This window comes from Polypterus senegalus, chromosome 15 (genome assembly GCF_016835505.1).
Source record: "Polypterus senegalus isolate Bchr_013 chromosome 15, ASM1683550v1, whole genome shotgun sequence".
In the NCBI taxonomy this organism is placed as follows: Eukaryota; Metazoa; Chordata; class Cladistia; order Polypteriformes; family Polypteridae; genus Polypterus; species Polypterus senegalus.
The window spans coordinates 53,531,714-53,556,717 of NC_053168.1; the positions used below are offsets into that span (position 1 = coordinate 53,531,714).

A 25,004-nucleotide genomic window follows, 5' to 3' on the forward strand; every position below is an offset into this window, starting at 1 on the left:
TATGGTGTATGTTCATTTATTATGAGGATGGCAAGTACAACTATGACCCAAGTATCAAGACTTGGAAAAAAAAGGTACCAAGATAGCATCATTTCCATTTAGAAGGGATTTATTAAGTTACTTGCAAATTCAATGCAGGCAACAGTCTTTTAACATATTTTTTCTTTTCATTCACAAAAACACTTTTTATACAAATTTTTAATTTTAAAAATGTCAATAAATTCAAGTCTTTAAGACTTGTCTAGCAAAATCTATTAAACTTCATGATGACCAAAACAATTTTTTTTTTAGAAAAAGGTTTACAAATGAGATGCTGCTAGAAAATATTAAGGAAAAATTATCTGTCAAGTAAAATATTACTGAAAACACTTTCTTAGTTTGGTATCAGTCAGTCTGTTTACAACAGCTTTTCAGTCTTTTATGTACTGTTTCTGTAGATCAAAGCGTAATGATGCTATGGTTGCGTGTATTAAAAAGGATCCAAATATTATAAAACGACATTATTTCAATGTCAAAAATTTATTATATATATATATATATATATATATATATATATATATATATATATATATATATATATATATATATATAACACATAGAAAAAAAACAACATGCTGTACCTAAATTTTCTGAAATGTAATAGGTAGGTAGCTTACGATACACACTTTAGCTTTTCTTTCTCAAAGGCAAATAATGAGAAATGAATGATGAAGAATAAATCAAAATACACTGTCATTTACTGGTGGCAAAATATGACTAGAAACCAAAATGAAATGGAGTCTCTCACTAACATCTATAACACAGGAATTATTACTGGTAAGTTATAATAACTCTGCCACTCTTCTTTAAGGTAAAGCAAAATGATGGCTTAAAAAAAGGAATGATTTTAAAATGACATTTTATTAGACACTATTGCACATTAGTGCCCTTTTACTTGTGGATAACTGAATGCCATTATTCAACAAAACCTCAAGCACTCTATTTTACATTCCTTTAAAGACACAGTAGTGGACTCACAATGCTAACTGACCATTGGCAATTTATGTTTTATAGGGGAAATGCACCTGGGCAGATTAAGCACCCCTTTTACTTTATGGTGAACAACTTCACTTTATTAAGGCAATACATTTTAAACCACGGTAAGAACTGCTGATAGATCAAAAACATATATTTTAGCCTTACAAATTTTTTTAATTAAATGAGTGAATAATTAATAAATTTCCCCAGATATTTTAACTTATATAGAAGAAATCATTTTAGATTTTATACTAATGTAAACATGATTTCATTCAAAAGATTGTCTTTACAGTATAGCTTTTTAAAAGTATTATGTAAAATGTAACAAAAAATCTTCAAAACCCAAGATTGCTTATATAAAATTTGTCTATTTTGTAAAACTAATTAATCTGTGTGTGCTTTTTGTAAATACTAGTGTCAAGTATTATTATTTTTTAAATTTATTTAAACAAACAGACTGTCAATTGTTAACAGAAAAAAAAAAAAACCACAGGAGCCTTTTATACATCCTGTACATGTCTTCAAACTAATGAAATACATTCTGAAAAATATTTCAGTCCTATGAGTGAGGTCCATTGTATAAGACGCACCAATATATTAAAACTAAACTTTTAGTTAACCAAATAGGTGCAAAATGGCAATCATTCTCTTGAGAACATAGGAGACTTTGTATTACACCAAAAGGTAACATTTTAAAGTGAAATCCACTTTTCATTTACATGATTTTTCCTTAAATCATTGTGCTTGTTTAACTAGTAACATGATACTTTTTACTTAATTCTCTTATCATACATATACTCAGCTTTAAACCTTAATATAAAACATGTTTTGATCTGCATCATTATTTATTTATTTATTTTCAGTCCACTTTCATATCTTGAAAGGTATGCAACCTTAAGTGCAAAATCGTGCCCAGGGATAGAAAATACTCTTTAGAAGTCTTCCATGTTATTTGAGGTGTTTGGAGTTGCTGGGTTGGAATCTTGGGATAGTGATGACACAGTGACAATCCGTGGTGATCCCAGAACTTCATTGACACTAGCTTCCATGTCTTCTGTTGTGACAATAGCTATGGCTGCTCCACTTTTTTTATTCTGGTGCGTTTTGATGTGCTTGGAAAGATGGTCGCTTCTCATGAATCGCTTTGAACATTCTGGACATTCAAATCTTTTCTCACCTGCCCAGAAAGTTAGAAATAATTGTAAATATATCTACATTAGAATTCTCAAGAAAACCAACTTTATCAATCAACATTATAAAAAAAACAAAATGCTGAAGGGACCAATAGTAAATAGTAAAAATAATGTATCTTTGCTCTGTTTCCCCAACCTCCCCCCAGTAATTCACATTTATAATATACCCTAACATACAGAAAAATGAAAGAGAATAGGTTCTCTCCCTATAGGCAATGCTGCAGGAAGATACTTGGGAAAACCTTTGCAACCCAGTGTTAAAAATAGGAAATTCAAAAATGGATGGGTTCAAAGAATAGTTGCATTAATACTACTTAAGGGTTAGGAGATTTTACGGAGAGAATTTGTGTACAGTAATCCCTTCCTATATCGCGCTTCGACTTTCGCGGCTTCACTCTATCGCGGATTTTATATGTAAGCATATCTAAATATATAACGCGGATTTTTCGCTGCTTCGCAGGTGCTGTGGACAATGGGTCTTTTTACTTCCTATACAAGCTTCCTCAGTTGGTTTGCAAAGTTGATTTCATACAAGGGACGCTATTGGCGGATGGCTGAGAAGTTAACCAATCAGAGCACGCAGATAAGTTCCTGTGTGCTGAATGGCTCAGCGATGGAGCGCTGAATTTGATTCTGCGGCGTTAACCAAGAAGTTTTGTCTCGCTCATTCAGCATCAATGTGTTTCGCTGTGTAAAGAGTTAACTTTTGTGCTCTTTTGTGTTTATCTTTGTGCATAGTCAAGCTCTTCATTGTGGCTCCAAAACAATCTGCTCCTGCTAGTGCTTCAGGGGCTGTGCCCAAGAGCCAACGGAAGATGTTAACAATTGCCGAAAAGGTAAATGTTTTGGATATGTTGAAGGAAGGGAAAAGCTACACCGCTATAGGACGCCATTACGGCATCAATTTTATTTAAAAAGTAGGAAAGGAACATAAGATCTACAGCCGCAGTGTCCTTTTAACCAGGGTGCAAAACGAGTTGTAAGAGGCTGTAGTCTGGATGGAATCTGCTTTAGGGATTTGGATTGAAGAAGAACAACGGAGGTGCTACACAGTCGCCTGAACAGGCTCCTTTAGAAGAGCTGTAATGCTCTCCTTTGTTGTGCAGTAAAACTAAACTCATAGTTATCGGACAAGTCATCGTGTCATTGTTGGTGAGTAACCATAATTAATTTTCTACTTACAGTACTTAGTACATGTACGTACATTTAGTGTCACTGTACACACATTTACTGTATACAATTTTTCTTGCATTGTACGTATATATTGCTGGTGGCCTGTCTATCGTAATGGCTGTAACATGTGATATCGGAGACACTCTATATCTTTAAAATAATATTTAGGTTTTACTGTATATAAACCGTGTGTTTACATACATAATTTCAATGAATCTTACCTAATAACTTAGAGAATGCAAAGGGTTTATGCTGTATAACTGTGCGGGGAATATTTATAAACAGTTTGGGAGAGTTTATAAGGGCTTAAAATATATAAAAATAACCATACAAACATAAGGTTTCTACTTTGTGGATTTTCACCTATCGTGGGGGGTCTGGAACGCAACCCCCGCGATCGAGGAGGGATTACTGTACTTCCATTTCCAATAGCTGGTGTCAACAACATTTTCCACATTTATTCTGACATGAGGGTCACTATTACTATTTTTGTTATAATATATTTTATTTTTTTGCATCTTTCAAAACACTCAGGTTATATTACAAAAGCATAAAACATACAAAATATTTAAATAACAAAAAAGTCATAGAAATATCATGAAAAATGTAAAACACAGAAAAGGAAAGTTTATAAAGATAGTTTTTAAGTTACTTTTTAAACAATAAAATTGAATCTATAATCATAATATGTAAATAGAGTGAATTCCAAAGCTTGGATACAGAATAGCTAAAAGTTCACCTTTCCATTGTGTAAAGTTACAGTGCAAGCTTGAAGGCATATAATCCTTAAGAAAATCCAACAAATAGACTGGAAACACAATATGGAGGGCTTTTTATTTAAGTAACAGTGAGGACACATGTTAGATTTAGTCATTTTAAAAGAACTAAAAGTAGAGGTCATAGAGGTTGTGCATATCAGGATCTCAGACTGCTTCTGCATTCTATTTGATGTAGAAATACTGGTAACTAGGACTAAAAAGCAGCACATTGTTAAAAAATTTTATTATAATGCATCTGCAGCTACGAGTTTTGCTAATATTCTGAATAATCGTCTGAAGTTTGTTTTTGTCCTTTAGCACAACCAGCAATGTTACCAGTAAGATGAATATTTTTTTAATTCTAAACTGACAACTGAAGCCGACATAGTGGGCCCTAGAAAAAAAAAATTAAGAAATCCTCAGTACTAAAATACTTAAGATTGTCTCTCTAGGAGTTTACTGAAGAGAAAATGCCACACGGCTGAGCGCAAGTGGAGGAAAAACTAAATTAACAGTACATTATGAAATATTAAAAACACATATGATGAAGTACAATCAAGTAGTTTGTCTTGAGAGGAAGCCCTGTTTTTCAAAAATTACAAATGATTATGCAGGAAATCCAGAGTTGTATTTTCAGCTGTTGACCATCTTCTTAACACAGCTCAATCAATAAAATGCCCCCTGAAAACTTCTAGAGAAACCTTTAAGGCTTTTGCCAGCTTTTTTAAACACAAAATAAATGATATCAGATATAATATGTCTCTCCAGAATTAAACTTGTTGAACTTCAGCATGCTCTTTTTAACAAATTAAATTCCTTCACTCACATAGCTCTATCTGAGCTGCGTAGAATAATTTCAGATTTCCATATAATAATTTCATTCCACTCATGTCCTTGACCCAGTACCAAAAGGCTTTTTAAAAAATGTCTCTGATGTGCTCATTGATTGTGTGTATGACATAGTTAACTCGTCATTAGATATTGGTGGCGTCTTCCCAGATTGTCTAAAGACTGCAATAGTTAAACCCCTGCTAAGGAAAAACAATCTTGACTCCGCTGTCTTGACAATTTTGGACCCATTTCTAGCATATCTTTTTTTTAAGTAAAATTTTAGAAAAAGCCATTTTTTTTCAACAATTAAGTGATTATTTAAATAAACATTCTGTTCTTGGAAATTTCAGTCAAGTTTCAGAACAAATTATAATGCAGAAACTGCACTGGTTAAAGTAGTAAATGGCTTAAGGGTTAATGTGGACTGATGCCACATATACAGGTATGTTCTTGTTCTAATCTAAGTGCAGCATTTGACACCACAGTCCACAATATTCTTATAAATCACCTAAGTAAATGGGTGGGGCTCACCGGCAGTGTTTAAAACTGCTTTTAGTCTTATTTAACAGATAATTTCTTTGTTAGCTGTGGTGATTGTAGATACTATATATGGTGTACCACAAAGACCTATTCTGGGCTCACTGTTATTTTCAATCTACATGATCCCATTTGGCTAGACTGTATTGAAACACAAGGTGAGCTACCACAGTTATGCAGAATGCATGCAGTTTTACCAATGTATGGCACCTGATGACCCTGATAGGCTATCTAATCCAATGTCTTACTCATATTTTGGAATGGATGAGTAGTAATTTCCTCAAGCCAGATAAAGAAAAAACTGAAATCTTAGTTTTTGGTAAAATAGAAATGATGAGAGTATTAGAAATAAACTTAATCCTTTACCATTAAAGGTTAAGGTGGAAGTAAAGAATTTAGGTGCAATCATGGACTCTGATCTAAACTTTAAATCATATATTAACCATATTACTAGGACTGAATTTTTCTATTTAAGGATCTTTGCAAAAGTTAGAACTCTTATAACATTGGAAGATGCCAAGAAATTCATTCACACTTTTGTTTTTAGTTAAATAGATTATTGTAATGCATTCCTAACAAGACTTCCTAAGAAAGAGAGTAGTTTGCCATTATTTCAGAATGCAGCAGCAAGAATCTTAACTAGAAAAAGAAAGTTTGAGTACATCTCATCAGTTTTAGTGTTGTTACATTGGTTACCAATGTTCTTTAGAATTTACTTTTTTATGCTACAAATGGTATATAAAGTTTTAAATAATCTTAGTGCACATGACTTAAGAAAAAAAAGATATGATTTGAGTATGCATATGCAGCAAACATTGGCATACTTTTTCCTCGAACAATCACAGTAGTTTGATGACAGATGCACACTCAAATCAGATGACTTCATAGCATACTGACACCTTTGCCACTCCATTGGACACTTGGCATATTTTTGTACAGAGTATCATTTCTTATGAGCATGGTAGAATATAACTGTCAATTAAACTGAATTGGACAGAAATAGCAAAATATTTAGCCCAATGCATTGGTGAGGTGTGGGACAGCTACCATATAGTAGTCCACCTGTAGAAAAGTTATAACTCTAGTCACGACAGCTGCTATGAGAAGTGGAAATGTATCCTTACTTCAAGAGAATAAAACCAAGAATCTTTGATAATTTTTTTACATCCAGTGTAGTTTTAATTGTTAAAGGCATGCCTCAACAATGTGGAAGGTGTGTCTTCTTAAATCAGGTGCTCCTTGAACTTTATTTTTTAATTAATTTCAAAAATTTGTAAAAAAAAAAAAAATTGCTTTACTTTAAAACAAAATTTCACATGGTAAATTAATATATGTTTACCCCAAGATTGTGAAAAAATAAGTTTGGGATTTTTCAAGTTATCTTTTATGAATTTGTATGTTGTTATTTTTATATTGTTTTAGAGGTATGGTTTATTATTTTTGTTTTTAGTTTATATTTAGAATAGGTATTTGCTTTTCTAGTTTGTGTTTATTTCTTTCTCCTTTCTTTTCCTGTTTTGGATTGTTTTCAACCTATTATTATTTCAATAAATACTTTTATTTTTTGTATTTTTTATTGGATTAAGACTAGGGTATTTTTTCAGATTTTGGCAACCCTAAAGTATGAGTTGGATGTAAAGTCTCCTTGCTTCTTACTTTAAGTGTTCTTTCATTTCTTTATGAAAAATAATGCAGGAAGTGCACAAACCCACTCAGAAATGTACACCAGTATAATAAGCCTTTTTATTTTTTTATTTTGATACCTTAATCAAGAACATTGAAGCTGTTTATTGGTGGTTGATGGACTGAGAAGATACCCAGTCTCAATTTAAGAAATCCACTGTTATCACTAGTTTTGCTTTAACACTCAGAATAGCAGAAATATGTCCCAAATCCCCAAGTATTACAATACGTATGCCTTCTATTTTATTGCCATTAAAACAATTGTGATATTAAAGCATTTTCAAATGCCCAGAAACATCTTTTTTCAATTGCCAATAAACACAGATAATGAGACATGAAGTTTTTTGTCTTCTAGCTCCCTTATTTAATGAACCAGCACAAGGAACAAATTTAATTTGGACAGTTAATTAAAACTGTAGCTAGTCTCTAATGCCACTAGATCCAAGTCAAGGTCTAATGTAAGTGTCCAGCAAAGAATTGTGGAGATGAAACAGATTACAGCATCTTCACTCAATTTACGAATAGTAAGTGGCAAAAAAAATCTTAGCATAATGCAACACCTTTTCAGTGTTAACATTTAAAATTAACCTGCACAAGCACAACATATGAATTCAGCAGTTAAACTGTACCTGTATGTGTCCTCCGATGTCTTTGCAGCTCATCACTTCTTGTAAACCTCTTACCACAAAAGATCCAGTTGCATACAAATGGTCTTTCCCCAGTGTGCCAACGCAAGTGAGCTCGTAAATGAGAGGTCTTTCCATACACTTTCCCACATCCCTCTATGTGGCAAATGTGTTGCTTCTTTTTTCCTGGTTCATTACTATTTCTGTGTGGAAGAAAAAAAAAATGTTTAAGTTGTAAAATATTTTGGGTAAAACACAACCATCCATTTTCCTAACCTATAAAACAAAATTTCATATTAATGTTTGCTACCCTGAGGTACAACATGGAATAGGAAATTCCAGTAACTTAAGTGTCCATAACCAAGAGGTTCCAGTAAGTTTGTGAAATCTTGTGGCATTAACTGTGCCTGTCAGTAAAATATATTGTCCATACTGTTCAGTTTAAAAACTTTTAAAAATCTTTTCATCATTGCCCAAAATATAATTTCAAAGACTGTGAGGTGTTTACTTTTGAGAGTTACTTTAAAGCATACATATATTTCTTTTTAAACTCAGAAAGTACTTAAAGATTCTTATAAGACAAGTTTCTAATGAGAAGACATGGATTAGCTTTATAAACTATTAATAAGTGTATGTCAATCAATTGATTTGGCTAAACCTAAGAAATTAGATATTGCACTGGGGTCAAAAAAGCAGAAAATAAACAAAACTTTCTCCATTTTCACCTTAACTATTTGTAAAGAGATGGCAGTGTACAATAGGTTCAGACATTTCTGTATTTGAATATTTCTGGTTGCAGGGGATATATTTATTAGAAAAAAAAATAACAAAATGCCCATCACCTTCATCTTTAGGTTTACATGCCTCTGGCTCATTCAGCCTACCATATGTCTCAGTGGTAACATAACATGGTTAACTGCCTTTGAAAAATGTCTTCCAATGGATCCACTGTATGTTTGTTTTGTTTTTTTTTCACTGTAATTAACTGTTAGTCTTCCAAAAGATTTGATTGTCGCATGCTCTTTGCTGATATAATTCTACTTGCCTCCAACACAGAGGAGCTGCAACAAAAGCTTGATCTATGGAAAAGAGCTATGGAGGATAGGGGATTTAAGATTATGTTAGAATATGTCCATATGACAAGCTACAAATTGCTACCTTCCTAGGCTTAATTAGATGAAAGACTGGTACCCTGTCCAGGGATTGTTCCTTCCTTGTATACCATGATCGCTAGAATAGGCTTGGGACCATACTATTTGTACTACTACTATTACATTCACTTTTAATGAAAACTTTGAATAGGGTGATAAATATAGCAGCTAAAAACGCTGCTGTTAATCATTAATATAGGTTACCATCTGAGTGGTATCCTGTGGAGTGAGCACTGCGATTTAGCCTCTACAATTTTTCTTCCAGACTAAGCCATATGGAGCCAGCAAGGAAAGAACAGAAGTGTGTAAACTAAGAACTGGCTAAATGTTTCTTGAATACTCCAATTCTGATGTTGAAAATGGTCTGCCTTCCTGTGCCTTTACATCCTTTGTTTTCAAAAATTTAGACAAGCATAAAATTCAAGTGAAGTTCAGTTTTAACTCTAATGAACTATTCTTTTGTACTTTACCTCCTGTTTAAAGGGGTGGCTTATTATGAAAAGATTATGCAGTTAGTTCGGGTGTAAAAGGTAAATTACTATCTGTTTTTTTCTGAAAAATATAGGGGTTTAAAGTAATAGTGGACAGACCATTTTTTTCCCTCTACGATCATTCTAGAGAAGTGTGTGATGTTATATTTCTTGTATTACATTTCATTTTAATGGTTATTTTATGTGTATTTGGGAATGACACATCTTTGTTAACATTGCCTGGGTAGCTTTTCCCATCCTTAGGCATTGTGTCTCCCAAGGTCATAAATTGTGGGTAATTGCAGCAATAGGTTTATCATCATGTCCTTATCCAAGCTGCAGATATCAGTCCTTTGTTAAGCCTTCTTTGAGAATTCCTTGGCTTTGAATTGATCTCTTAGATTCTTGACTTTCATTTCGTTCTTTTGACTTTGATTTTTGCACAACATTTTTTCTACACTGTTTTGGATCTTATCAGTTGTCCAGTTTTGATTTTTTTCTATTTCGTGTCTATCTCCTGACTTACCATTTAAATCTTTTGTTGACTCACCAGCATGTGCAGCACACAATTTCACTTATATTTGAGCCAGCAAAATAGTTATATTGTGGAATACATTTTACACTAACCAGCTAAAATTGCCTTTATTTTAGGGGGGGGGGGTTTGCAACACAACTGTATATATCAGATACACATCATCCAATCTCCTTTGAACATGGATTGAATTTTTAGATTTATAAAGGGAAATGTACCTTGGCCACACTGAAAACCTTCACATTACACTAATGCAAAAAGCATGCGTGTTAAATGAAAAACAGAAAAACAGACAAAGAAAATATACTTCAGTAATAGTCTGTCTCATTACTTTCCATAATCAAATACTTTACTGGAAAAATTAAAAGAAAAATAAGACACTAGATATATGTCCTGTTGTACAGTATGTATCTACACACTAAGAATATTTTTGGTTTCAATGTTATATAAAGAGTTATAAAAGATTAGAGTTTAATGTTAAAATCCAAAGTGAGCTCAAGAGTGAAGGCTGTGGATTGGGATTAGAAAGTAAACAAGGTAATTCTTTAACAAGCATGAATTTTAAAATTATGAAGAGAATAAGTAATGTTAATGCTTTATTAAAAATTTGTTTTGCAAGAAAGAAGACATCAAAGCACATCCAGAAATTAATCAATATTAAATAAAAAAAGAACTGGTGTTTAAAAAAAAAAAATTGGAATCAGGTTCTTAAAATTAATGAAACCAGCACATAGTGGAGTTCACACACACTAGGTTAATAAAAAATGTTGCCATAGTGGACTAAAAATGTCAGTTTTTTTTTTTTTTTTGAAAAGTACTACATGTGCAGAAATAAAATTACTTTTAGAAAGACGAGTCTCATTAACCTCCTTGGGATTTACCCCAAGCATTTCCTCACAAAGTCCAAAAAACATTCAGGGTTCATCCGTTGGTGTTGCTAAATTGGCCTGTATGTGTGCGTTTGTGTGTTCACCATGTAATAGATTAGTGCCCTGTTCAGGTGTTGTTACTGCCTTGCACCCAATGATTGCTGGGACAGACTCCAGCTGCCTCACCATCCTGCCTTGAATAAGCAGGTTAAGAAGATGAGATAGATATTGTCACTTGTGAACAGACTGAAATCCAGCGAGAAATCATTTGTATCTGATACATCTGTCTTGTGCTCTTCATATAACGGCAGTATTGAAAGTTGTTCAGTGCTAATGCCACACCATGCATGGTCAAAAGTGGAGCCTAGTTTACCATTTGAGCAAAACTAATCTCTGTGTGCTTCACTATCACTGCTAAAAGAAGCTAAAATGCGGTCACTGAATATTTCTGACAAACAACCACTATTTTGCACAGTAAATCTATTTTTCCGTCATGCACTTTACAATCTGACAGCTTATAGTCAATTTGCCATGCAGCCGTCCCCCATCATTAGCTTCTGTTTCCAGGGGAAAAGTTAACGTGGGGATGATAATATACAAGCAATTTGCTGAGGGATAACATAAAAAAGGACAAAGAGGACTCGATTGGCATATATAAATGCAAAGTGGACTGACTTACTTATCAGCCAAAAAAACATTAGTTAAAAGGCTGAAATTTGGCAATACATTACATCTACGACACCAGGTATCACCAAAGAAATGGTATTTCAATATATCAAGATTTAGACTTAAACTACAACAACAGAAAAACTAAATACCCAAAATTAGCTGACATGTTTTTTTATTTATCAATAAATGTTTAATTTGTCGATATTTATTAATATAATGCTAACTTACATGTTCTTTGCTGATCTGAGAGTGTACTTTATGGAAATGAAGGATGCAGCATAGAAGATTGACGGGGCACGCAAATATCACCACTAACCAATGGAATGGACGTACGGTATAACTGAAGACGGGGAAATAAAAAAAAAGAAAGAAAGACGATCATGCTGTGAAATGGAAAAACAAAGTTTGGCAAAAGTCAAGGACGATGCAAACCTCAATGGTTAGCAACTGCTGTTTTTTTTTTTTTACTTTTCACTATCAGTTCTTATATTGGTTATTCATTTAGCTCAGTCAACCTACATTTCTCAGCCAGTGTTATAATGTTCATATACTGTGTGATTTTTAGAAATTGTAATCAAGTGTCTACTCACACTGCATGAAAGAGTCGCTAGTCGTGTATGTGCTCAAACTCTAGGAATACATTTGTTTTGATTGACATACCATGGCATGGATGCTGAGACTATACGTGTGCATGGTCCCGACAGACAGTATTACCCATTCAAAAGACATGATGGCCACAGGTTTCTGACGTTTTCAACAAAGAAAAGAGCTCTGTTCCTGACTCTTGCTGTACTGCGTGCCAAAAGTACAAAGAAAAGAAAAAGGAGTAATTGGACATGCGGCTGGTTTAGGCATGAACAATACTGTCTGTCTATTTTACAAAGAGAATTAGAAGTATACAATCATTTAATTTACCAATGTGTGTGTTTATTTTGGGGTCTTCCAATAATGGGTTCCTAAAATGCTTTTGTCGTTGGTCATTCAGCTGTGTTGCTATATAATACTGACATTTTTGAAATTAAAAATGTGAAAATGAGAGTGATAACAATTCCCAGTGTACAGTATATTGCTATCAGAAAATGCATCTTATGAGACTACTCCCACTACAAGACAACTGGCTAAAATTTCTGACATAATAGAAATTCTTCCTATCTTCTGAAGAATTCTTCTGATGCATTGTAAGATGCAATCAAGCATTGCAACCCCTCTCGGAGTGTGTGTGAAATGATGTGTCAAAATTGTAGTGTATGCCCAGCATTAGATAGTGGTGTTTGAAATTGCAATGGGGAATTGCTCCATATTCCTTGCTCTTCACATTAATGTATCAGTGTAACACAGAGGGTCTCGACACTTATGTACAGTATATCCACTTCGAGCACTGCTTTGCATATACATTCACATCTGCAGATTTTTAATGTGAACTACACACAACTGCCGAGAAACATGAAAATAAATGCTATATTGAGTGAATGGCAAACAAATAAAAATCATAAACATCGAATGATAATATATACTCATATTTTACAACTCCAAATCAGAAAACGTTGGGATGGGATGGAGGATATGGAAGAAAAAAAAAGTGGCGATTCTTAAATTTACTTTGACTTTTATTTCATTACAGACAGTATGAACCCAAGATATTTCATGTTTTGTCTGGTCAACTTCATTTCATTTGTTAATATTCATCCATTTCTACATTTCCGGCCTGCAAAGCATTCCAAAAAAAAGTTAGGATACAGGAAAATTAGAGCCAGTAATGAGGTAAAAAAATTATATAATGAAGTGATTTCAAACAGGTCATGTCAAGATGTGATTATAATCATGATTTGGTACAAAAACAGTATCCACAAAAGGTTGGAGTCTTTAAGGAGCAAAGTTGTGCAGAGGATCTCCATTTTGTCAACAAAAGCATGAGAAAATTACTGAAATTTTTAAAAACAATGTTCCTCAAAGAAACATTGGAAGGGATTTCACTATACAGTGCATAATATCATTAAACATTTCAAGGAATTTCAATATGTAAAAAGGGCAAGGCCCAAGCCTAAACTGAACACCCATAATCACCAATCCCTCAGATGGCATTGCATCAACAACTGTCACTCGTCAATAGCTGATATAACCACATGAGCAAGTAATTTACTTTGACAAACCTTTGTCACGCACTACAATATGGAGTTACATTCACAAATATCACTTAAAACTTTACGGTGCAAAACATAAGCCTTATTTTAACCATCTTCAGTAGCAGTGGCAATGGCATCTGGGATGGACCATCACACAGTGGAAACGTGTACTGGGGTCAGACCAATCCGTATTCCAGATAATTTTTGGAAGAAATGGGTGCCGTGTGCTCCAGACCAAAGATGAAAATGACTATCCAGTCTGTTATTAGCAACAAGTCCAAAAGCCAGGGTCTGTCATGGCATGGGGCTATGTCAGTGCCCTTGGCAAGGGTAATTTATACTTCTGTGATGGCAGCATTAATACAGAAAAGTACATTGAAATTTTTGAGCAACATCTGCTGCCGTCAAGATGGCATCTTTTCCAGGTACATCCATGCATTTTCCAACAAAGTCATGGCTGCGAAAGAAGAGGGTACAGGTACTGGGCTGGCTTACTTGCAGTCCTGACCTGTCCCAATAGAGAATGTGTGGAGAATTTTGAAATGCAAAATGCAACGACGACCCTGTAATGTTGCATACTGTAAGACGTGCTTGCAGAAAGAATGGGACAAAATAACACCTCAGTGCCAAAACATCTTTTATATGTTGTGAGAAGGAATGACAACATTACAAAGTGATGAATGCTTTACCATCCCAACTTTATGTGCAATGTGTTGCAGGCCTGAAATACAGAAATAGATGTATACCTGTATTTACAGATGAAATGAAGTAGAAAGGACAAAACAGGAAATATCTTGGGTTAATACTGTCTGCAATGAAATAAAGGTCAAAATAATTTAAAAATCACTGCTTTTTTATTTGCATTTTCCATACTCTCCCAGCTTCTTCCAATCTGGGGTTATACATTATTCCTACCGATTACCCATTTTACATAACTGATGAAGTGGATGTTGCATAATTACTTTACTAACAGAATATATAAAGTACCAAGGGAAGACCTGCGCCCAGCAATACTGCTTATAATTCAGCTGATGACGTACAATTCCTGTAATAATTTTATACTTGAAATCAACTTGTGCATACTTTTTTCTACTTTCAGTTGGAATTCTACACTGGTTCAACATACAATGCCATTTCTGTTTTGTGTGTTAGTCAATTTTGGTGTGCTTTTGGGATACAGCATTAAGCAAAGTTAACCCAACTGCAGTCAATTTTTAATTTACTTCATGAGTAAGAGGGTAGAAAATGAACAAATTGGTCAGTGCTACTGCTTCACAGATCCAGCATTCTCACATCCAGTCCTGGTCTGTTTGGAGAGTGCACTGGTTGTTTTGTTTCTCCCACATCCATAAAGAGCTAGACATTAGGTTAACAGGTGATTCTAAACTGGCCATGAGCATGGATGTGTAAATGAGTGTACCCTGCAATGAGCTGCCATCCTCTTTCTTTTTTATTCCTATATCAAAAGAGAAAGGGTATTCGTAAATTAATACAATGCTCACCTTCCTTCCCCATCTCGGCAGTTAGGACAGGAACAAGCGACTCTTCTTAGCCTTTTACCTGGCTGACCCTCTTGGTCTGAAACTTGCTGTGTTTGCTGAATCTGCACTTGGGTAATTTGGTCAGAACTAACGGCAGTGAGAGCAGCATTTGCAATATTCCCCACTGCTACTGCAACTGGAGAAGATTTTACTCCATCCTGATTCTGCTGCTGACCTGGGAAAATAAAATTGTATTCTGGGTATAACTTGAGGTCTAACATGTAGTAACTTATAAAAAAAAATTACAAAAAAGTCAGTATCATATTTAACTCCGCAAACAAGCTTTTCAAATTTAATAGGGTGTTTTCAATTATAATTGTATAAAGAACAAAATATTATCGTAGAAATGATAACAATAAAACAGATGGATCATTCCAGGACTGGATACCTACTTATCACAGGCCAAACTAATACACATACCCTCATAATTGCTCTTATCACAGATTTTTAGAGCAACCCATCAGGCTAACATTAGATTTTTGGATTGTGAAAAAGGGTAGGTGCCCAAAGAGGAAATCCACAACAAGAATCCCAAATAAGTTTCTTTGTTTTTTATTTAAAAATAAACTTTGAGGCACATGTTTTTGTAACAATGCACTTTAAATTTTATGCCTAAAATGAACTTTAGTTTTTAACATGCTATCTCTACACAAGATAATCTGCAATTTCATTATCAATTATGTTTCTCAATTATATAAAGTTCATTTAACATATTTTCAATTTGAAATGACCAATTATTTCTTATGATTATTTTTATAATACACTAAAGTAAACTTTAGGGAAATGCATGATGTTATCTTGAAAGTCATCACTGAAGTGCCTGAAAGTGATTCAGTTTGGTATACTATCCATTAAGACATATTTTCTATGATATTCCAAAGAAACATTGTAAAGCCATTTAGCCATTTGGGTTGACGATCCAACCCTGTGTGAATCCGTTGGGATGAGACCCTTTGTTATTGTATCATTTACCACTACTTTACATTCAAACTTTAGCTCTCCCACACCCACTTTTATCCACCATTTTCATCTCATCCTATTAAAGTTTGCTTCAGGCTCCATTTTTTCACTTAACACACATCAGCAAAGTTGCACCTCTTACAATTTTCATAAATGTTTTTTTTAGTGTGCGAGAATCATTTCAAGTCAATACTGTCCTAACTTTATTTCTAGATATTCCACCTTTTATACCACCTACAGTTTCATTCAACATGCAACTTACTCATAAGTGCCTACTTTCTCCAAAGCAGCGCTATTTCCAATATCTAAGTTTGCACTGAAACCTGCAGCCAGCAGTCCTCTAACGCTCAACAAACATTGGCTATGCATGCGGTCTACACATTACTTAACTTAAAAATGCTCAGGTATTAAGGGTTTCCTGCCTATACTGCAGTTGTATCAATAAGTATTTATCAAAATTCAAGATAATTTTACAAAAATTACCATAAGGCATTTTGGTAAAATGTTAGTAAATTGTTTGTTGCACAATTATTATGTCTTTCTCTATTACTACTAGTCTTCCACCTTTCCGAAATTCGACTTACAATTGTTGAATTTTGATAAGACAAGTCCGACATAAAAAGCATTTGAGCAAGTCTGATGAAAACAGGCCATTCACCCCAACCCTACTCATAAATTCTATTGACCTAACGTGCAAAATACCATCAAGTCAGTATTTGAAGATCCCCCTAAAAGTGGTACTCTCTGCCACACCACTTGAATATTTATAAAGAAACATTTAACATTTATGCAAAGTTTACTATTACTATCTTCCATCATTCATGAACTAATTTTAAAGTTACAGCTGCCATTCATCGTGTTAATGCCCTTCGTAATTCCAAACACTTCTGTCATGTCTCCTCTTAACCTCCACTTGTTACATCTAAAAAGATTAAACTCCTCCGGTATTTCCTTGCAGCTTTGAACAATGGCTAGGACCATTACTCAGACAGAATTCTGTCTGGGTGGAATAACCGAGGGAGAAGGCCACACTGGAGTCACTATCTTCCCCAAGACACTAGAGGGTAGCCCCCCGGGGTTGCTACAGCACCACAGATTCATGCAGGGCATGTCAGGACTTGTAGTTTGAAGCAGCCCTGTTGGGCTCCGTGGATGCTGCCAGGAGGTGCTGCAGGTGTAGCTGGTTCCCTGGAAGGGCCACTTCTGCCACACCCGGAAGTACAGCCAGAAGACGGTGGAGAAACACCTTGAGCAGTTCTGGGTGCACTATAAAAGGAGCCGCCTCACCACCAATCAAGGAACCATAATCAGCTGGAGGTGGACAAAGCTTGCGGGAGGAGGAATGAAGAATTAAGAGAGACAGTGACAGAGAGAGAGAAAGAGACAAGGACTGTGATATATTTGGTGCTTTGTACTGTGCTGTGAAGTGTGGAGCAACAGAAAATGCTTTCCCACTGAAGAATAAAAGTTTGTTTTATTGAGCTGGTGTTTCAGCCTGTCTTTGTCAGGGTTTGGGGAGCAGTATGCCCCCGTTGATCCACATAGCTCACAGTCCAACAATTAGTATAGATGATGTTCTCTGGCCTCTCTCAGGCACTGTCCAAAATCTTCACTAATAATAACACTTATAGGTTTTATTTATATAGCAACGTTCCCATGTTACCCAATTTCCTCTTTATTATTTGTATACTGTAAATTATATTATAGCAGTAACTTTAATAATAAGGAGCACAACATAGATGCGCAAATATTTGAACAGGACACATACAGTTACAGGCTCTGTGGAAGAGGAAGACTTGCCGTAATCCCGGTAAGCTTAATGTTACTTCAGCGTTATGTGATACAGATGCATAATGCAGTGTTTTCTAGGCTAGGCACAATGACATGACTTTCCAGTTTGAAGTGAGGAATAATTCAAGTCATAGTCCAGCGCCCTACAATGCGAATAAAATACTAGCATATCGAACAAAGTTTTATTATAATCAACTGAAATGTGTGTCATTAGCCACTAGCTAATAAAATGGTTGCGAAGAAACGCAATTCCCTGTCTGAGCAGAAACCTTTTTTTTTTCAGTCTCATGTGCAAAGGAAATCAAAATCTCAGCGAAATGCAGTGGTAAATCTCACAGCACATCAACCACAACTGAAAGGCATATCGCTCATTCCAAGTGAAAAGACGGGAGAGTGGGGTGGAAAAGCGACAGTTCCAGAATAGTTGGCTATCAGACTTCAAATGGTTTTTATACAACTGGAGGAAGACGTGATAATGTATAAGTGTTGCTACAGCAAGTCTAGTGTAGCCAGTATAACAAATTTTGTGTCAGGATCACACAGTTTTAAAATGTGAAAATCAAACAGCACACTCCTGACAGCAAATGACATGCAGCATGCTGTGACAGTGTATTGGCTTTAAGCAAATGTGCAAAAGAATCTGTGGTGGTAAATGTTTCCAGACACAAAAAAAAAGACAAATGATTACATAAAAAAGATAAGATCTTTCAGTTAAAATAAACATAGCAAAGCAAGAACTGAGTTTCACACAAATGAAACCACTTGCTGTGGAAAATAGTCTGGACATATCTCCAACAAATGACAACTAATTTCAAACATTACTGCAGGTTTAAAAAAAAAAAAAAAGTATTAAAGTCATAATGGTGGAATAAATTCTTCAGTGGTTGAATACTGTGCTGGTCAGATATTTACATGATGGTTTGCCAGTAAACCTTCTCTTTCACTGAAATTGAAGAAGAAAAAAAAAAAAACTTCATTTAAATTACATGTTTAATTTTGAAGTGCATGTTTACTGTGATTCTGTATATTGTGTGTGTGTGTGTGTTCATAAGCCAAATTGCGAGTTCAGTTTATTGAAAACTATTGTTTTCAAGGAAAGTATGTGTGTATATGTTCATTGCACAACCACAGCCAGAATTGCTACTGTTTTATTTATATTTATTACTATTTATTTTCAATGTATTATGTATTATATATTATATACAAAAATCTATGTTTTGTTTAAAATATCTATAAGCAGTTCATTTAAAAAAATGCACTTCTGAAAATTTTATACAAATCTGTTTATTTGGTGAAAAGTTCCATTTCATGAATTTTGTATTTAATATCAAAGTAATTGTTTACAATCCAACTAATCCATTAAATCGACAAAATAATCATCAGATTAAATCGATTATCAAAATAATTTTTAGTTGTAGCACTTGGAAATACTGTCTCTCGCCGACAACAATCATCTAATCTTATTATCTGATAAACTTCATGATGCTAAAGAAAGGGTAACAATAATAAATTAAGAAGGAGTTAAGAATTAAAATAGAAAAAATGTAAAGGCATAAAAAACACACAGAAAATAAAGACAGTGAAATTATTACATATAAAAAAAAATGCTAGAAGCAAACTAAAGGTTTAAAATTACATAAGTAAAAATTTAAGATACTAGGGGGCTCTGCCCCTACTCGCCTCGCTCGCCAACCCCGTGCGAGCCCTACGCGTTAGCCATTTCTCAGATCTGCCGCTTGTGACGAATCGTGCTGTGCTTTTGGATAACACGAATATCAACTCTGTCTTTGATATTTCCATCTTTCGAAACTATTATCACTGACAATTCATCACGTTGTTTTATTATATATGCAAGACTGATCTTTCCGATTCATATAGAAATCCAAAAAAACTTTTGTCCATGTTTTTCAGATAAGTTTAGTGTAAAGTAAAATACTTTTGGATGTATGGATTTGTATCTATTATTGGCTGTAGAATTTTTAATACATCCGTTCGTTTGACTCTTTCGATTCTATGTTGCATCGCTTCTCCGTGATCATAAATATAAACCTGACTGAATTGCGGTTTCTTTGAAATTAAACTTGTAGTAGCTTTAATTGTTGCGGGATCACAGATTCTCATATTATATGGTCCTGAATCATGTAAATCTACATTTTTAACATTGTATGATGCGAACGTGAACAGATTATTGTAGATTCGGATATTTTGCCTATAGTGTTTGTGGATTTTACTTTCACCAAATAACAAATCTTTTATTTCTCGCGCATATGCCTCTTCATTGGGAAGAAACACTACTTTTCCCCCCCCGATTGCAACATGAATTAGATGATCTACAAGTCTCCGACTTAAACTTTAAAGCCGACCAATATCTACATACTTCTGTCATATCACCTATGTCGATATATTCTCTTATCTCTGTTCCGTTATTTCACAGAGTAATAATTTCCATTTTTTTACGCTAATGTGGTCTTTACTATCAGTTTTCTGAGACTTTCAAATTTTAGTACTTGCATAATCTCTAACCCGCTCTGCATGTGTATTGCTCCAACATTTTTGAACCTCTTTACTACGTTCTACTTTGTCTTCTACTCTTTGTCTATTTATACCCCCGCTTGGACCTGTTAGGTTTTCAATTCATCTCTTGGCACAAAGTCTTGTCTCGCAGGACGTGAAATTATCTCTCTGAAAATGTCTCATCTCGTCTCTCAGAAAAAGTCTTGTCTTGTCCCAAGTTTTTTTTTTATATAATTGAGAGATATACAGTTAAATTAAATCAAATCAGTTTTGTCCTTCTTCAAACCAGGAAAGGAGTAAACGCCCATCAGTTTTAAAAATTTTAACATGACATGTCGAATGAGAGTTATTTCTCTTCCACTGCTATAGAACCAGTCATATTATGTCTATATATAAATCTTTGACCTTCGTTCCTGCTTACCACAGATCATATTGTGATACTGTTTTTGGCTTTGGTTATTCTTTTCAATGAGGTTGCTTAGATACCCTGGGAATCCTCAAATATATTAAAATACATAATTTCCCAGATAAGGTAAAGAAAGTGAAAGTAAAAATAGGATAATGAGTGAATGAGTTTTCATGTGTCCAAACCTGACAAAAAGACAAGACAGCATTTATAGTTTAAACCTTGACAAGGTATGAATCTTTTTTTCTTTAATACAATTCTTACGAACTGTCAATTAGAGTAAAATTGCAAAACAAAAGTTGGGCAATTTCTTTTTGTCAAAATAATGAACTTTAGAAAAGTTTTTATCACAAAATAAACTCTGGGTTTAAAGAAAAATAACTATAATAACGGGTGTTTTCAACTGCTGTATCCCTTGGAGGTCTTTGTAGGTATAGATACACAAACACCCTAAATTAACTTTGAAGATTAAAATAAATAAACTTGCTTATAATGCCAAAGCTTGTCTGACTTCCACTGTTGACCTACAGGTAAGCAAACAGTATTTTGTCCATCTAACTTCTATAAATACATTATTCCTTTTGTATTCCACAGCATTATGAGGGTGATTATAAACAGTAGACACCTTATTTTGTACCACTTAGTACACCTCTGTTTACGTTAGCAACAGCTGTTATTTATCTTTGTTAATTCTAGTTGCCTCTCAGAGAAGGAAATGCTAACCACGTTTAAAAAAAAAAAAAACAATCCTGCCCTCAGTTAAGTAAATAAAACTGTTACAGTGTTGTGAGTGAATTAGAAACGCAACATTACATAACTAACTGCAATAATTCAGGTATCAGCAGAGAGAACAAGATTGAATTATAAATATACTTAAAAAAAACTTTTTAATTTAAGTTTATGTAGTATTATATACAGATCTTTGGACTTCCATTTACCAGTCCTCTAGCATTTAATAAATTTCAATCTAAGAAATTAAATTTAATGCCAAACTGAGCACAGAATGATCTGTGTCATTGTTAGGTTTGCTTGTGTTATCTTTGGCCTCAACTACCTACTCATGAACAATAATCTGTTTCCCCTTCTGGTTATAATGACTTACAGCTGATTCCAGATATCAAAGGGCACAAAGCAGAACTATAACTTGGGCAGGACACAAGTCCATTAATCCATGTCAAAGAATTTTTGCAAAGTTATTAAAAATAAAAAACTGAAATACATTATCACACAAGTATTCAAACCCTTTGCTCTGTACTGTGTTGGAGCACCTTTGGCACAAATTACGGCCTAAAGTCTTCTTGGGGATGATGGATTTTTTTGCCATTCTTCTCTGCAAATCCCCTCAAGCTCTGTCAGGTGGATAAAACCATCAGTGGACAGCTATTTTCCAGTCTTTCCAGAGATGTTTGATTGTGTTCAAGTCAGGGCTCTAGCTGAGCCACTCAAAAACATTCTGAGAGTTGTCCCCAGGCCACCTCTGTGTTGCCTTTGGTTTGTGCTCGGGGTCATGTCCTGTTTGAAGGTAAACACCACGGAATGATGCTGCCACCACCGTGCTTCACCCTTTAAATGGTATTGAGCAAGTGTTGAGTGGTGCCTCGTTTTCAGGCGACATGATGCTTAAAATTGGAGCCAAACAGTTCAATCTTTGTTTCATCAGAGCAGACAATCTTGTTTCTTACCGGCCGTGGGTCCTTTAGGTGCCATTTTGCAAACTCCCAGAAGGCTTTCATGTGTTGTCTGGCCATTCTGTCATAAAGCCAAGGTTAATGGTGTGTTGGTGGTTATCCTTCTGGAGGTGCAGAACCATATCAACGATGCTCAACATAATGTGATGCCCCTGAGCCAAATTTCAAGTGTCATAGCACATAGGGTTGAATACTTTTGCCAATGTGATATTTCAGTCTAAAATTCCATTTTCAATTTATCCTTATGGGGTATTCAGTGTTACTTGCTGAGGAAAAAATGAATTTAACCATTTTTAGCATAAGGCTGCAACATAACAAAATGTGAAAAAACTGAATGAGTCTGAATACTCAGGAGGCAATGTGAAAAGGGGACAGACACTTCATTCAGGCAGATCTCTAAAAATGGATTTAAGGAAACAATAATAGAAATTCTACTCAGATACTTTAAGTTGCACCTGCTTTTCAAATTACAGTTCATATTTTTACTTTATCTTTGATTCTTCCTATCTTTGGTAGCATCTGATACCTATGTATTTGGCCTATTTATCCTTCCTAACTTCATCACAGAACCTTTCAGTGTAAGGGCTACCATCACAAACAACAGACCCAACATCAACCTATTGTTATGTTCAGACAAACACAACAACAATTCTATGCAAATTTAGTATATCATAGAATGTCTAACAAGAGGCTGGACGACCAGCTGGCAGAAGACTTCAGAAAGACTTTCACCTTTATTTCTTCTACATTTTATGAACCGAAGGTTTGATTTTTACAGGCCTTGACCTAATACATATTCATACTTTGTAACTTACATATTAATACTAAACAGTTTTAAGTCTAATCTACCGTACTGTAAGTATTTATTTATATAAATTTCTATGCACATTATATATTTACACATACACTGCTTCTCGCAACAGAGACTCTGATTTCATCATTAGCAATGCATATATTCTTCAGGCGTTGCAATGCCGTCTCAGCAATGTTAATATATTTTTGCAGATGTCCCAGTGGATATTTGGGCATCCCCCCAGGATGGTGGTGAAATCCTTACCCGGCCGGGATGCCATAATGGAAGAATGGACTAAACAGGGGCAATACCTGGCTGGGACACCTTATGATTCCCATCCTGAGCAGAATTCCTGAAGGCTACAGGAACTGGCAAGAGGGGATGGCAGGGGGCAGTTCATCCCCCACTTGTTCCTCATATGGAGTTCCAGTCTGGACATCTGCATGCATGGAAGTTGAAGTCCAGAGCTAAAGTCCTGTACTGGTCCCTGGCGGAGATAGAGGGCCCTAATGGGGGAGGACCTCCCTGGCTTTCCCATGACCCAGAAGTGCTTCCAACAGGCCACGCCACATCACCAGGAGTACTCCCGAGTCCTCCATTAAGGAAACTGCACTGTCTTGTCCAGATGTCTCGGAACTGGGAGGAGAGATCTGCAACACTTGACTGGAGAAACACCAGTGCAGTGGGGGAAAAAGAAACATTTGTCAATTGTTATACAAGGTATTTGCGTGTTCATAGCTGGGGTGTGGTGCTCTTTGGCACCTGCTAGCCTTTAAAACTGGTGTAGTTGGCAGGATTTCTAGCCATCTGTGTGGCAGAAACCTGTTTTATATAAAGTTTAAAGTATTTGGACAGTGACAGTTTTTCAGAATTTTGGTTCTTTATGCCACCAAAATTAATCTGAAATAAAGCAATCATCATGTGATTGAAGTGTGTACTTTCAGGTTTAATTTAAGGAGTTTACCAAAAATATCTTATGAGCCGTTTAGAAATGACAGATATTTTTATACATGGTTACCCTATTTTCAAGGGCTCAGAGGTATTTGGACATTTGACTGACAAGCCATTCCATAGCCAGGTGGGAGCAGTTCCTTCATTGTTTCATTAACTGTTAAGCAGGTAAAAGGTCTGGAATTGATTATGCAGTGTCCTGGGCTTGTAAATTAAAGTACTGACTCACTGAAAACACTGATCTAACTCTACAATTAGTAATGTAATGGTATGCCTTTTTTGTATTTAGCAACAAGAATGACACATAGTTACATGGAGTGAGAACTCTTTAAAACAATCTTGTTATCTTCAGCAAATGTTAAGAAAGCTTTCAGTAGCTATATTGTTTGCAGTATCTAAATCAGTCAGTCAGAATTATGCCTCAGTAGCTAAGTAACTTTGTTTTGCATTACTACAAGGTTGCCGGTTCAATCCCCACCATGACCCGTGTAAACATTTGCCAATCATTAAATCAGTCTGTACTTAAAGGAAAACCAACAACAGCTGGTTTAATGTGCATTACCTGGGTTTGTCTAGATTGGCTGGTTAACCATCCCCAACCCTGCAATAACCTAACCAATCTTTGCTGTCAATTGTGATTTGTCCTTATCACACTAACAGAAATGCTGGATGTCCATCTGATCCATTTCATCGAAGTTCTTTCCAAATCTCATTTCATTAACTTTTCT

General features: G+C 34.9%; 1 protein-coding gene across 3 annotated transcripts in view; it reads right to left on the reverse strand.

Annotated features, from left to right (window-relative positions):
- sp4 (sp4 transcription factor) overlaps positions 1-25,004 on the reverse strand; it is a 55,991-nt gene continuing 30,987 nt past the window's right edge. For all 3 annotated transcript variants that reach the window (XM_039736410.1, XM_039736412.1, XM_039736411.1), the window contains exons 4-6: positions 15,135-15,348; positions 7,822-8,021; positions 1-2,194 (exon numbers count right to left, since the gene is read on the reverse strand). In XM_039736410.1, the coding sequence (XP_039592344.1) occupies positions 1,950-2,194; positions 7,822-8,021; positions 15,135-15,348 (659 nt within the window). In that variant the 3' untranslated portion in view covers positions 1-1,949. The remainder of the gene's footprint in view (positions 2,195-7,821; positions 8,022-15,134; positions 15,349-25,004) is intronic.